This window comes from Etheostoma spectabile, chromosome 14 (genome assembly GCF_008692095.1).
Source record: "Etheostoma spectabile isolate EspeVRDwgs_2016 chromosome 14, UIUC_Espe_1.0, whole genome shotgun sequence".
Taxonomy (NCBI): domain Eukaryota; kingdom Metazoa; phylum Chordata; class Actinopteri; order Perciformes; family Percidae; genus Etheostoma; species Etheostoma spectabile.
The window spans coordinates 19,163,299-19,177,977 of record NC_045746.1 but is presented as its reverse complement, the minus strand read 5'-3'; the positions used below and the strand labels follow the sequence as shown (position 1 = coordinate 19,177,977).

At 41.4% G+C, this 14,679-nt stretch overlaps 1 protein-coding gene across 1 annotated transcript in view; it reads right to left on the bottom strand.

Annotated features, from left to right (window-relative positions):
• macf1a (microtubule actin crosslinking factor 1a) overlaps positions 1-14,432 on the bottom strand; it is a 213,792-nt gene extending 199,360 nt beyond the window's left edge. The window contains 2 exon segments of the mRNA XM_032536093.1: positions 5,017-5,251; positions 14,132-14,432. Coding sequence (XP_032391984.1) covers positions 5,017-5,239 — 223 coding nt within the window. The 5' untranslated portion in view covers positions 5,240-5,251; positions 14,132-14,432.
• Positions 14,433-14,679: the final 247 nt, after the last annotated feature.

Below are 14,679 nucleotides of genomic sequence, written 5' to 3'. Positions count from 1 at the left end.
TTCACGCCTGAGTGAGCGCTGGACACGCCTGGGAAAAACTGGATGTTACCAGTTGAATTACTCTGCCAGCTTACAGAGCGAAGCATCAGTGAGACTCCTGCTTTGTTTGATGGTTTACTGTCCAAACAGATAAAGATGATCCATCATTGAGTGAATTGACAAGAGAAGCACGGCGATCGATATACTCTTCCAAACACAATCCTTTTTTAAGCATTTATGGAGAGCTCTAACTTCTACATAACAGCTCTAACATATCAGTCTTTGAAAAGAAAAGAGCTACATTCTATTTTTGCTAAGAGTTAGGAGGGAATTCTCTCATATCTATCTGCTATGTATATGAAGCTGGAATCAGCAGCTGGTTAGCTTAGCTTAGCATTACGACTGGAAGCAGGTGGGAAACAGCTAGCCTGGTAGCTTGAGATTCAGAGTTCTGGGCCAAGATCTGACACATAAGCCCCTGGGTGGTTTGCAATGGCGCCATCGTCAGCTTGGCCGCTACCTGCTCCCGCCACAACCGAATCATCTGCACACAAACAAGTCTGACTCGCTGACTCAGCCCAAAGGTGCTGCCAGGAAACCTCCCTGTCTTAACTGTCTCTTTTAATTATTGCAGATAATCGTGTTTAAATGTTTTATTTTCTCTTTACTCTATCAGCACTGTCCTTTAATTCTTACACACAAACTCTTGGCGTCCAAACTGCACAACAGCTGTGAATTTCCACTACATGTCCCATGTTTATGCAAAACAGACAAAGCAACAAAAAAAAACAGAGGACTGGAACAGTTTAGTCACAAAGCGTTCATTTAAAACACATCCTTCCTTCTCACATCTGCCAGCAGCTACGACCGAAAATTAGACACACATTCATATCCTCCGCTCGTTGTAAAAAAAAGATGAAACTGTATTTTCTTTTAGCATTTCTGGGTTAAGAATATGTTTCCTCCTTCATCTTGTCTGCTTAGAAGGCCCGGTGCAATGAAAAAGATGACCACAGGACATAAAAGGATTGCAGCCCGTTTTAACCAGTGTGATAACTGATTCTACATCCCTACTCAGATCTGGTTGTAATTAGTCTTTCACATGAAAACCGCAAAGAGCCATTACGTGTTGGTGCTGGAAAAAGAATTTTATAGTGTTAAGTTTGCTGCTTTTTTCAACATTTCTCAATATTTCATATTGCTTGTGGTCATTTGTTAGCAATTTAAAGATTCCTTTCAGCTGCCCTGGCTCAGAATAGTCTTCTTTTTTTTTCAATATTTTTACAGTAGGTCTAGTTATTCGACGTTTTACAGGCCGAGCTATATTTAATAAATAATACAAAAAGTTGTACCAGTAAGTGACCCTGATTATATTCTACTTTTCATTAGGTTGCTTTTCAACTTGAATTGTTTGTATGTATGTTAGTATGTAGAACACTCACTGTTGTTGTTTTTTTAACCACAAGCTGCGTTTGAGCTATTATTATCCCACTCTGTGCATACACTGTACATGTGTAAATGTGTGTGCATGTGACACAGTTACAGAAATACATACACATACTTTAACATTTACTGTATATGCACTCTCCTCCACAAATTCTCCTCTCAATCAATTCAGTTGTACAAACAGATACACCCACTGTCTTTTTTTCTTTAACATGCAACATCTAATTTTGCCAATTTCACTTTCACTCGACGTGAAACATCACGCTTGCTTGGAGAAATATACTCATCATATCCCCACAAAAACAGTAATAGGCAAAGACCTACACTGCTTCTTCACACTAACTTTGCTGTGAAAATTGTTAGATATAATAATAAAAAAATAGAAAATGTCCAGTAACTGCAGCTGTTGCACCACCTGACATCATGACTCACAGAAAACTCTAAATCTTCCCTTCAAACATTTACAGTCAGATTTAGGAGATACAACACTCAGCTGAAAGCTTGTCTTAAAACCAAGTAGCTGATTGTTAAGCCAGCTAATAAAAAACTGTGAACAGATAGAGGAGCTTAGAGACTCTGAACATTAATGCTGTAGGTCTGGACTCCTCTTCAAACTGAAAGAGCTCCCAGAGCAGGAAATACATCTTTTTTTCCACATACGTGCCGTATAAGAGCCATAACATAAAATAATAATATAAAGTAGGCTTTTAATGTCTCGTCATCGCTTAACTACTCCGACACTCCAACCCCCATCCCCTCCAATGCAACTTTACAATGTTAGTGGCATCAGAGCAGCACTGTCAGTTTATCTCTCACATAAAAAAGGCAAAAAGATCACTTACAACACTCTAAAGACAGGAAAAGTTAGAGATGCATGATATGGGATTTTTGCCAATAACTAATCATTTCCATGGCAGCTTCAGCTGATATTGATAATTTTGCATCAAGGGTTAATCCAGCAGTCTCTCCAGATATGACAATATATTTGAATGCTTATTTCCCTGTATTGACAAATTCATATAACAACTTAAGGGGTGCTGCTGGCTGGCTGTAACACCGGTGACATAGGAGTTTAACTGCACCTTGGCCCATGAAATAAGAAAATATCCTATTTTTTATAATGAAAAAAATGTAAGAAAGAAAATGCATTTAAAAATAATTAAATTTCAGAAATTTGAAAAAACTTAAAAAAACAAATAATTGTAATAATTGGCATTATGTTTAAAACTCTATTTTGTATTGTCTCTAATTAGATCTGATTCTTGCCCTTTTTGGGGGTTTTACCCACATGGATGAATTCACTTATTGTAAGTCGCTTTGGATAAAAGCTTTAGCTAAATAAATGTAATGCAATATTTGAGTTTATTCTGCTTTTGCATCGACTTCAAGCAGCGCTGCGACAGAGAGTCACTGTCACAGCTACATGCTGAGGGGGGCTGCAGACCAGGACACCCATCCACTAACATCCATTTATACGATAAGATAGATTTTATTGTCCTGAAGGAAATTTGTCTTGGGCAAACAAACAATATCTGCTGTTTAAAGAATTTAAAACAGCTTAATGCATACGGTACATACCTACACACACACATAAAGTACAAAGATGCAGAGTGTTGCATTACCCTACATGGACGTTCTCATGTTGAATGCGGAGACTGCCACTAGCCAACAAAATTGCACACTGCCCGTTGTATAAACATCATAATAGTCATCATAATATGTGCAGTAAGGGTAAGCTGCCTTATCAACATAAAATCTCGGCAAAAGAGAAGTAAAAATGTACATGTGTGTGTTTAAGATGAAAGCAGCATTTCAGGGGTTAGGCTGTCTTGCCATCCATGGCTTTGATGGACAGGGGGACAAATGAGTTCTTACAGAGGTTGAGTCTGCATCGGACTCTGAAGCGTTTGCCTGAAGGGATAAACTAGTTCCCATTGTGGAGGACACGGGTGGGGTCTAAAATTGACTTCTAGGCCTGCCTGAGGATGGTATTGTCCAAGACAGCCTGGAGTGTGAAGTGTGTATGTAAAAAAAAAGCTTCAAACCAATAAATAATCATCATGATTATGAGATATTGTTATTGGAAAAAGTCTCCACTAAAAGTAAGAAAGCTTTTAGGCTGCTACCAGTGTCTCATTACGCGAGCAGGGAAACCCTGGCTTCTCCAGAGAACTGAGTAACCTACATTTGTCCTTCATCTTCCGTTACAGCGAGTAAAAGATGGGGGGGAAGACAGAGAGAGGGAGGACATCCCACTCGTCCATGTTAGGGAGGTGTTACTGTAGCTGACAAAACATCTCTAACCTTGAGCTTTGACGTCTGAGAGGATGGATGCGGATAATAAAAATCAGCTCTGGGTTAAACACTCCTCTCTTTTACATGACAGCTGTAGCACAACACCAAACATGAACATGTAGGTGATATTTACTAGATGTCGTGTTTCAGCCCTGAAGGAGAAGAAACACAAGCTCCTCACCGTGTTTTGATGACAACCTTCAGTTGTAAGTATCTTGATAACAGCGGTGAACACATTTGAGTGTCACAAGATAACACTTTTAATAACATGCAGTAGATGTGTTTTTATCCAAAGTATAAATATACGAGATCACAACTAGATTTTCTTTGCATTTTGGTGACATTTGCTGGCCAAGGATTTAGCAGGAAACAGGGCTTTTTCCAAGTATGTGGGCCTTTAATCAAAGCCAGAAGGAAGCCCCATAATTAAACATGAGAAGCCAAGAAAATGTCAGCCAGCTAATGTGAATGAAGTGGACACATCCTGTAGCTATTGCTCAATACAAGATGCAACGTTTTTACCCAGACATCCAATGATAAAAAAGACAAATAGTATCATATTGTATTTGGTCGAACGGCAGTTTTTGTACTTCTGAGCCAGTACAATTCTCTGCTAGCTCGCCACAAGCTTGTGTGTGCTTGTATGGTTTGTATGAGCGCTTCTGGAAAAAAATGATTCAGTGTATTCAAATTGTTTCCTTGATCTTCTTCTCTGTTAGATAAGTGAATGAGCATTAACACTTTTACGGTCAGTTTGAAGTCACTGAACTCAAATCCCTCATCTGTTTTTACGAGCGAAGTTTACCACACAACACATTGCTTGGAGTTTTCAACTCCCTCCAGGTTTTACTTTAGCATAAATTTAAATTTGCTGATGCGTTGCATAGTCTCTGTTTCCCACTGCTCTCTCTTACAGCCCCACCCTGCTTCAGTTTTTATTTTTATTTACCCTTTATTGATCCAGGTAAGCTGATTGAGATCAAATTCTCATTTGCAACGACGACCTGTCACTTTTACACAGTTACACGTACATACCTGGTACAACCTCAGTCTGTCAGTTTTTTAGGGTTAAGGCCTTGCTCAAGGGCACCTCAGTGGTGGTAATGAGGGAGGGACAAGCTATGCTCTTTCACTCCCCCTCCAAATGCATCCTGTTGGTCTGGGTATTGAACCTGCAACCTCCCACTCACAAGCTTCTCTAAGCTTTAGGCCACCACTGCCCATTCAGACTTTTACACACATCCTCCACTGGAAGCTTGCCCACCGACGGTATCTCTGAGAGATGGTTTCCCTTACCTGCGACACGAACCACCGCCCTTTCCGCCGGGTCCAGCACCGAGTCCTGGCTCTTCCTCTTCCTCCTCTCATGTTTGGAGAGATTCCACGGCAACGTGTCTCCAGGCGGACCCACGGGTCCTGATGGGCACGGGGACAACGACCCCCCTGAACGCTCGCTACGGAAGGACGGCTCGCTGACGCAGGAGCGCTCGCTTAGAGTATCATCGTCTGATGACTCCATCTTACTTTAAGGCTGCAGGGAGGAGAGGGAATGAGGAATAGAGGATAGAAGGAGGGATGGAAGGAGGAAAGAGGGATGTAGAGCAAGGGGGAGGGGAAAGAAAGAAGGTCAAAAGAAAGGAGGAGGAAATAGGGAGGAAAGAAGCATTGTGGGAAAAGAGAGAAGAAGGCGCTTTAGTCAAATGTGGAGACACTGTATAATTCATTGGTGGCGTACAGAATGATCACGCCGGGGTCATGAATGATGCAAAGTCTCAACATAACAGCACAACAGTAAGAATGCAGTGATCAGGAGGGCAGAAACAACTGGCTGTAGCTAATCATCACGTCTAGACGACTTTTAAGGAGTTTTCGAGGCTGCAGGCCTACAGAGGCGCTCTACCGCTGTAGAGATCTGAGGAAAAAAGATGGAAGAAAGCACATGACAGTAGATGATACAGATTACCGAAGCCTGCTCACAGGGTCAAAGGTGGAGGGAGAATCTTAGCCTGAACATGTTACATAGGATTGGTAATCCTGCCGTCCATATCCTCCCGTCACTGCAGTCAGTCAGTCAAGATCCAAAGAAGAACTACGCACTACGTTTTTATTCCCGACATTTCTATTATTTACGCATGTGATTTTGCCAACTAATCAAGTAGCTGATTTAATCGACCAATTAAAATTTAAAGACACTGATTTTCTCTACAAAGAATGATATAAAAGCACCACAAACTCATTCAAAATGAAAACCCATTTTAAAAAATGACTTAAGAAATCTCAAAAGACCAAAACAACCAATTGGTCAATTATTTGACTTAGAGGGGGCAGCCCTACCTATTAGCCATGCTATTGGGGCGCTGAGGGTTGGTCTGTCTATGATTTTTGCCTAGACAGAAATATCTCAAACAAGATTACACTTATTGCCATGACATTTTCTACAGACATTCATACTCCCCAAGAGGATGAGGTGTAATGACTCCCTCTGACTTTCCCTCTTCATCAAGGCAACATGTCTAATTAGGAAAGGTCTTTCTAACACGTTGAATTAAGTCGGTGAACTTGTAAACATTATTGATATATATGTAGAATTGAGTTCAAAGCATTGCTGTAATGCAGAGTTTTAACATGTGGACTGTAGACTTAGGCTTGTTGGTAAAGATATAACACAAGATATGAATATACTGTACATGTATGTTTTACATACAGTACAAACACTACTTTTATTAAATAGATATGTTTAGTTTAATTCTACAATATTACTTTGTAAAAAGTTGTTGAACAAATCTTATTCCGTTTAGGTGTAAAGTCACTCATCCAATAGATGTGATCATTACTCGGAATATAACTGCTGCCATAAAAGCCACATTTGCCAAACTACAAAATGTTATATATGGTGTATGTAAATTATATACATATATTATAGTCAAATAATCATGTAAACACACACAATGTGGCTGTTCTGTAAAATCGAGTTCAGCTCAATAGAGATCACTTAGGTCAGGACACATTACATTGCGTCCTGCTTGGAGCTGATTTATCGATGATGGATGGTGCCGGCTGGGATGGGAGAAAGACAGCTCTGTGCGTGGATGGAGGGATGGAGAAGGCAGGGAATCAACAGACTTGGCTGAGTCAAAGAGCAAAGACAGAGAAGAGAGAGAGAGAGAGAGAGAGAGAGAGAGATGATATTTCAAAGCTCTAGTGTTTCTATTTTTAAAGAGAAGTCAATAAAACAGGGGAGCTTAGCTTTTTTTTCCTCTTACACTCTTTGCCCTTTGTGTGTGTGTGTGTGTGTGTGTGTGTGGGTGGGTGGGTGGGTCTGGAGACTTGACACTCTGATCTGTCCATCAGAGCATGAAATCAATACCTGTCCTGAGAGAATGAATTGCCCGTTATCGGCTCTTATATTGCAGCTCCACGGGGACTTCGTTAACGTCTGCTGTTTGCTGCTTGTTTCATGAGTTTGAGTCCAGCTGAAAGCTGAAAGACCCCTGAAAAATCAGCGATTTCATACAATTTATTTTAATCTTCAATGTGTATATAGCAATATGTTAATTTCTTAAAAAGTAAATCATTCTAAAAATTACAGTGCAAAATATCTATCTTTTTCATCTGATGGCTCCGTGTTTCCCAGAAGTTTGGTGGGATCATTGTTCTGTATCACGGAGCGCTGATGTGTTGTGGTTTTGCTTGTCCGATATGTTTTATTGTCGGTGTTCCAGTTTGTTCTGTTTCTTGGACTTTTGTACCTCAGTGTTTTGTTGGAAACATATTTTGCCTGTACACTTTTTGTTGTACCTTTTAGCTCAAATTAAATCTTGGAACGCTACTCTTATTTTTTAGAAATGCAAAGAAATATGTGTGTCTACATAAGAGTGACATGACACTGTCATGGACATATGACACTGTCATGACACAGTCATTATACATGAACCCTAACCCTAACGTGTGATGACACAACCGAATGACACTTACTAAAAGAAGCGTTACGTCATAAACATGTATGACTTGTTTATAATGTTTTTGACACGTTCATGACAGTGTCACTCTTATGAATTGGAATACAACATTCATAATTATTTTTTCATTAGTGTATAATCACCTGAAACTAAGAATTGTTGTGTTTTTGTTAGCTTAGAATGAGCACTTCATATCTAAATAAGGAGCGGGCCCCGCGATGTTGCACCGCGATGTCCCTACAGTAGCCCAGAAAGACAAGCCAAACACCGGCTCTAGACACATACACACCTGTATGTTACCTGAAGGCCACTGTAGGGTCCACTACACCAGAGGTGCCCAGAGTCTTTCATATGAAGGGCCAAATTGCATCTGGATGGAAGGCCACGGGCCAAAAATAAATGTTGATGTTGAAGAATAATATAATAATGTAATAATTTTTGCCATTCTCCGTAGACAAAATGAACATTTGTAACTTAAATGGGAGGTTTACCAGCACTGTGCTTGACATTGCCATTAAACTCAGATTACTTACTCTTTAACTGCACAAAATGTACGTTTCTTAGTCATTACTTTTAAAATAAGAGGAGAATAAGCATGAGCATGTCAAATCTATGGCGTGCCGAACCAAAGAGAGCACGGGGCCAAACTTGGCCCACGGGCCCCAAATTGGGCAGCCTTGCACTACATGCTTGGAAAGACCTATGTGAGGGAAGTGGTATTCAGTTGGTTGCAATCTGCAAACCTCACTGCAAGATGCCACTAGACACACTGCCTACACACTGCTGCACAGTGCAACTTATTTTACTTTAACGCCAAAGTAAAACCAACTTTTAGTATTGGAAGAAATCTCAAATAATCTGTATTTTTTAAATATTTACGGATGATTTTTTTCAGTTTTGTTTTGTTTCCTCCCTTAATGAAAAGTCTTTCCAAGTAAAAGTCTCATTCCACCAGAGATCCGGTTTGTTTCACAGTTCATCCACTAACAGCCCCTGAGAAACTCAACAAACAACCAGCTTTACTCCAAAAACTGTGAGCACTTTACAGAGTGACCAACGTCTGCTGGCTGCTACAGAGCAGATCTGTCTGAGTTCATCCCGGAGGCTGCAGCTGACTAAACTGTGGAGCGACCTGAGTGGCGGTCAGCGGGTGGGAATGTTTCTGTGTGCGATGTGTCCAACACAGCGGCTGGGATTTCCATCTGGGCTAGTGCTGCCAAACAGCCTCCTCCTCCTCCTCCTCCTCCTCCTCCTCTTCCTCCTCCTCCTCCTCTTCCTCTTCCTCCCGCTGCTGGCCCCTGGGCTAGACTGCTGGGCAAAACCCCACTTCCTGAATCCCTGTCTCCATGGCAACAAAAACCTTCCCAGAATTCTCTGTGATTCTCTGGTGTGTGTGTGTGTGTGTGTGTGTGTGTGTGTGTGTGTGTGTGTGTGTGTGTGTGTGTGTGTGTGTGTGAGTGTGTGTGTGTGTGTGTGTGTGAGTGTGTGTGTAGTCAGTTTCTCCGCTGCCTGCTGACAGTGAGTCAGTGCCACTGCAACAAGCGGTTATATAAATAGAGCCAGAATGGAGGCTTCAAAGCCGCACCGTGTCATTAGTGCTCTGTGAGGAGAAAAAGAGATCTTTGAAGAAGAAGACGGAGACAAAAACGAAGAAGAAACTACCAGCAGAAACACTGTGAGTGAGATCACTTCCTGTCTGATGAGGCATTTTCAAACACAGTCAAACCAACAAGCACACATTCAGATGTACAGCTAATTTGCTCCCAGCTTTATATCAGGACTCCACGTAATGACTTCATTACTGATTAATCTATTGATTGTTTTTTTGTTGTATTTTTTTGTAATTTCGTCAATAAAATCTTAAAACATATAGTGAAAAATTTCCTAGTCCCAGTTTCTGCCAAGGGAGCTTTGATTAAAGGGCTATTACTTGTATTTAATCTATAGCCTACTATCTATAGAGCATGCACTGTATATACAGTATATATTAGGGATTGATTGATGTGTATTTTTTTTCGCCGATGCTGATTGTTTTTCCCCATCAGCCTTAACCAATGATTGATACGGGCTGCTGATTTTCTTGAGCTGATATTTGGAGCCGATAATGCTTTTGCTTCCTCAAATTACATCATAAAAATGTAAACCCTGCCACACTGGATTTGTTTTTGGAATCTGCTCTGCCATTTCTTTAATAACAATAAATGAAAACACAGATCAGTGTCACTTCTGCAGTCATCTTACATTCATATCACTCAAATTATGTGTGCAATGTGCATTGTATGGATGGGTCCACTGCATATGGTTAACTGTGCAAGCCGTGCAATGCTTACTGACATTATAAGACAGTTATTTAAATAATTTAAAGAAACTAATAAAGCTGAAAAGTAGCAACTGAAATAAAGTGCTTGATTTGTAATTTAAGACGGTCGGCGAACGCAGCAGCCGCGTATCGGCCGATATATCGGCCGATCAATAAAATAGGTCTATCTATATACTGTATATACAGTATATCTACACTATCTAAAATATTTTTGAAAAATGTCCAGTTCCCAGAATCCAAAGAGACATCTTTAAATTACTTGTATTGTTTGACTAAAAGTCCTACACTATAAATATTCCATTTACAACGACCTAAAATGGAGAAAAGCAGCAAATTATTTGAATGATTATTCAATTATTTCAACCAACCAACTAATATATTCTAATAAAGAGTTATATACTAACTGATTTATACAGAGCCCACTCACACACACAAATACACACACACACACGCACACACACGCACACACTCAGCTGGAAGCTTGACTGGCCTGATTTATAACTCACAACCAGGATTTCAATGGACACGGTCTGTTCCCACAGCTTAGCCTGAGTGGGAATGTGTGTTTATTGTGTGTGTGTGTGTGTGTGTGTGTGTGTGTGTGTGTGTGTGTGTGTGTGTGTGTGTGTGTGTGTGTCTGTGTGAAAGAGGAAAGAGAGAAGAAGTGACATGAAACAGACTAAGATGTAGAGGTAGTGGGGAGAATCTAAGCAACAGATTAAGAAGGACAGAAAGGGAAAGACAGAAAAAGAAAAAAAAAGGTCAGAGACAGAAAACCAGACACTTCCAGAGTAACGGTCGTAACTGCCGGTGCACGTCTTTGTGTCAGTCCAGAGCTCTAACAGCCTCTGATGGGAGTTGAACTGACATTCATGATCAACAGACAATAATTCTGCCTGAAAACTCCATAACCTGAGCAAAAAAACACATCTTCTCTACATATGATTTGCAGTGTGCATCCAGAGTTGCACAGCCGGCGTTACAGCGACTTAACTAGCTTGGACTAACATGTGAACACTCTTAAATTGGAATAACAGTAGTTTTTCTTGTTCTCATGATGTGAGATGCAGTTTTAGCAAAGACTGTTGAGAGTGGTATCCATCTTCTTGTCTAACTCTCAGCAAGAAAACAACTAAGCGCATTTCCCAAAATGTCAAACTAGTCCTTTAAATTGAGTATAACATTACTTTATGTCTTTCTTTCTGATATCTGATCTTCTGCTTAACATTCCTGTTTGGGTCAAATTCTTTATCTTGCACTTATAGACAACAGACTGAAAGCCCACTTGTTGCATTGCTGTTAGTAAAAGTGCACATAGTGAATACAGTATGAATAACACAGCCCCATGATGAGTAACACACTGACCGGAGAAACGAATTGGCTAGACTCAGCAGCTCCCCCATGCACACGCACGCGCATGGACACACACACACACACGCACACACACACACACACACACACACACACACACACACACACACAGGACTGGCTTGCCAACCATCTACTCAGCATGACTGGAAAGAGAGAAAGTTAATCAAAGTGAGAGTGAAAGAAGGGGAACACTAGAGGCAGAGTGAGAGAGAAAACTGAAAAGAAAAGTGTGTGTGTGTGTGTGTGTGTGTGTGTGTGTGTGTGTGTGTGTGTGTGTGTGTGTGTCTAGGTTAACGAGTGTCAAAGGATACGATAAGAGAGATATATAAAAGGAGAAGAAAGGAGCAGCGGTGGGGTCAATGGCTCTACAGTTTACACACTAATCAATAATTCCAGCTCCGGGACATCATAAAGACCTAAAGACATCATAAACACTGTAGAGATAAGAAATCTCTTCCTGTTTCTCTCCGCTTCTATTTTTTTTTTTCTTCGTTCACACATGATACAATACATTGTGCATGCATACCAAAGAGCTGCAGGGAGAGCAAACCAACAGAGACTGCTGGCTAGACAGACGTGCAGACAGACAGGGGGAGGCAGGAGCTGCCAGTCAAGCATTTCACAAAGAATACGGTTCAGGATCATGAAAATGGGAATGTTTAATGGAGAAGTCCAGAGATTCCCGACCTGGGCGTCAGGATCCAGACTAATGTTATGAGTTCTGTTACACAAAACTGTTCCTTTGTAAGGGTTTTGTAGATCTCTTTGGGTGTCGAAAAAAGATCTAGGAAGAACTAAAATATTTGATTGAACAGATCGGGATTTACATCCACACATTGAGTCTCATTTAAAGGGGTCACGTCACCACTTGATTAGTTGATAGAGACAAAATCAGTTTAAGTACTTTATCAAGCAAAAAGGCCCATGCTCTCAAATATAAAGATTTGCTGCTTTTCTATGTTTTAGCTCACTTTATACTTGGAGTATATTTGGATTTCGGGCTGTTGGTTTGACAAAACCAGGAATTTGGAGCCTGTCACCTTGGGTTTTATCCAACCATTATTGCTACTAGAGCCTAAGAGCCGCTTCCCATTTTTGACATAGCATCAATTAGCCTAAACAGTGAGGATTTTTTTCTGTTTTATTTAAAGTTCAATTTAATATTTTTTGGTTTCAGACTAAACAAACAAAGTAAAGACATCAAATTAAACATTTTAGAGACTAACATATATTAGATGATTTGTTGTATATCAATAATTAAGACAGCAGCCATACGTGAAAATAAAAAGGACTGATCCACCGTTAGTTGTTTGATATGTCTTGCGAGAAAAATGTATTTGATTAATGAAACAGAAATCCTCTAATTCAAAGACTTTTGATCAAATCAATATACAACCATGTCACACAGAAATAGTGCCCTCATTTATCCCCTGCATCACAGACATACTTGTGCTTTCCTCCATTATAACATGCAGTACTAAGGAGGAGTGTCCACGGCCAATGCAGAGGAAGAAATGGGCGGAAGAGACCAACTTCACTCCATCTTTTTAGCCTGAATATAATGGAAATAAATTATAAAGAGGTTATGTTTTACAGGTCTGACTGAGGAGAATAGTAGCCTGCATGTTGACGGTCCAACATAAGGCTGGAGGGAGATGCACATTCAACCATCTGCTACAAAGCGGCAGGAGGGGAGCCCAGAATCTTTCTCTCTCTGTCTCTGACTGCCCTTTGCATAATATCACAGAGGTTTTCCAGAAAGACAGACAGCCTGCAGTGTTAGAGTCCATTGGGATCCACATCCTACTGCAGGTGGAGGAGGTGTGAGGATGGAGGGTCTAAGGGGATTGCACAGATCAATAAAGTCAGCCTCTCATAAATGTGTGCATAATAGAGCTGCAGCTGGTGTTTCATGTCATCATTTTTGCATGTGTGCCTTTCTCTCTTTCTCTGTGTGTCTTTCCCTTTGAATGTGAATGGGGAATGTGTTTGCATGAGTGGACATCAGACATGGAGACCAAACGCGTTGTGCACGCAGAGCTGCATGCAGGAGGAACAGACTGGAAGCACGGGGCTCATTGTCCAACACACACCGCCCCTGAGCCTTGGATGGATCACACCAACTAATTACATTTATCCATCTGTGGCTCGCGTTGTTGCTGAAATGCTGTCTCCATAGTGCTGCTGAGTGTCTCATTATAATGAGAACAACCTCGGCAGCCTTCTCACGACCAGGAAACCCTCTCCAACTCTCTGTTATTTCCAGCCCAGCCCTTCGGCACACGCATCACGAGAAGTGTGCTTCGAAATTGACAAGGTTTCTGGCAACAGCCATGAGATTATTATAGTGGAACCACTATTGGCTCCACGAGCCTACGTCTGGTGTAATGAATGCCAATCAACGTGGAGCCTGTGATCAACACGTTATTGATAATGGTGTCTGCTTGGAGAGAATCAAGACAACCATCAAAAACCCAATTCATCAAAATATTCATTTTACAAAGCACGGTTTAGGATTAGGTTACAAACGAACCTAACTAATTATATATCCCTAAACTGTGTCTTGTGAGTTTAGGCTCGTGACCATACTGTTCCGCTTCGAGTTGATAGTTTTGATTTCTAAGAATTAATTTACCTATCAATGAACACTTCATTTCATCAGCGTACTCGGCGGCTCTTAAAAAATACATAAATATATTTAGATATGAAGAAGCACGGGTGGCTACAGCAGCAGGCTGGGTGAAGCTCCGGAGCCGCTTACCTTCACCGGGCAGCAGCGGTCCTGGAGTCCGAGCACAGAGCGAGGGAGGCCGGGGATGCTGCCGCCGCTGCTCCTTCTTCTCCTGGATGGAACGAGGGATGGATGGAGGGATGGATGAAAGGTTGGACGTTTTTTTCCGCTCCTCCGTTGGGGTTTCTGTTACCACGCTTCCTCCAAAAACCGAACCGACACACAGCCGGGAGGGGTGGCGCTGGGGAGGGAGAATATAGCGAGAAAACGTAGCCTATAATCCTGAATGGTAATGGCTGTCCGATTCCGCCTCTCCCTCTGACTCTCTCTCACGCTTCTCTTCTCAACAACCCCCACCAGCCCTCCTCCCCTGGTCCTCTCTCCCTCTCTCCCTCTCTCTCTCTCTCTCTCTCTCTCTCTCTCTCTCTCTCTCTCTCTCTCTCTCTCTCTCTCCAATAGGCTGTTTTCACGGCTCCGGCACTGAGCTAACCCATGTCTATTGAGTGTGTTAAGTGTCGCGGAAATTGAAATTTCGGTTGCAACGTTAGGCTGCTCCTGCGTCATCCGTGGCTCAGAGT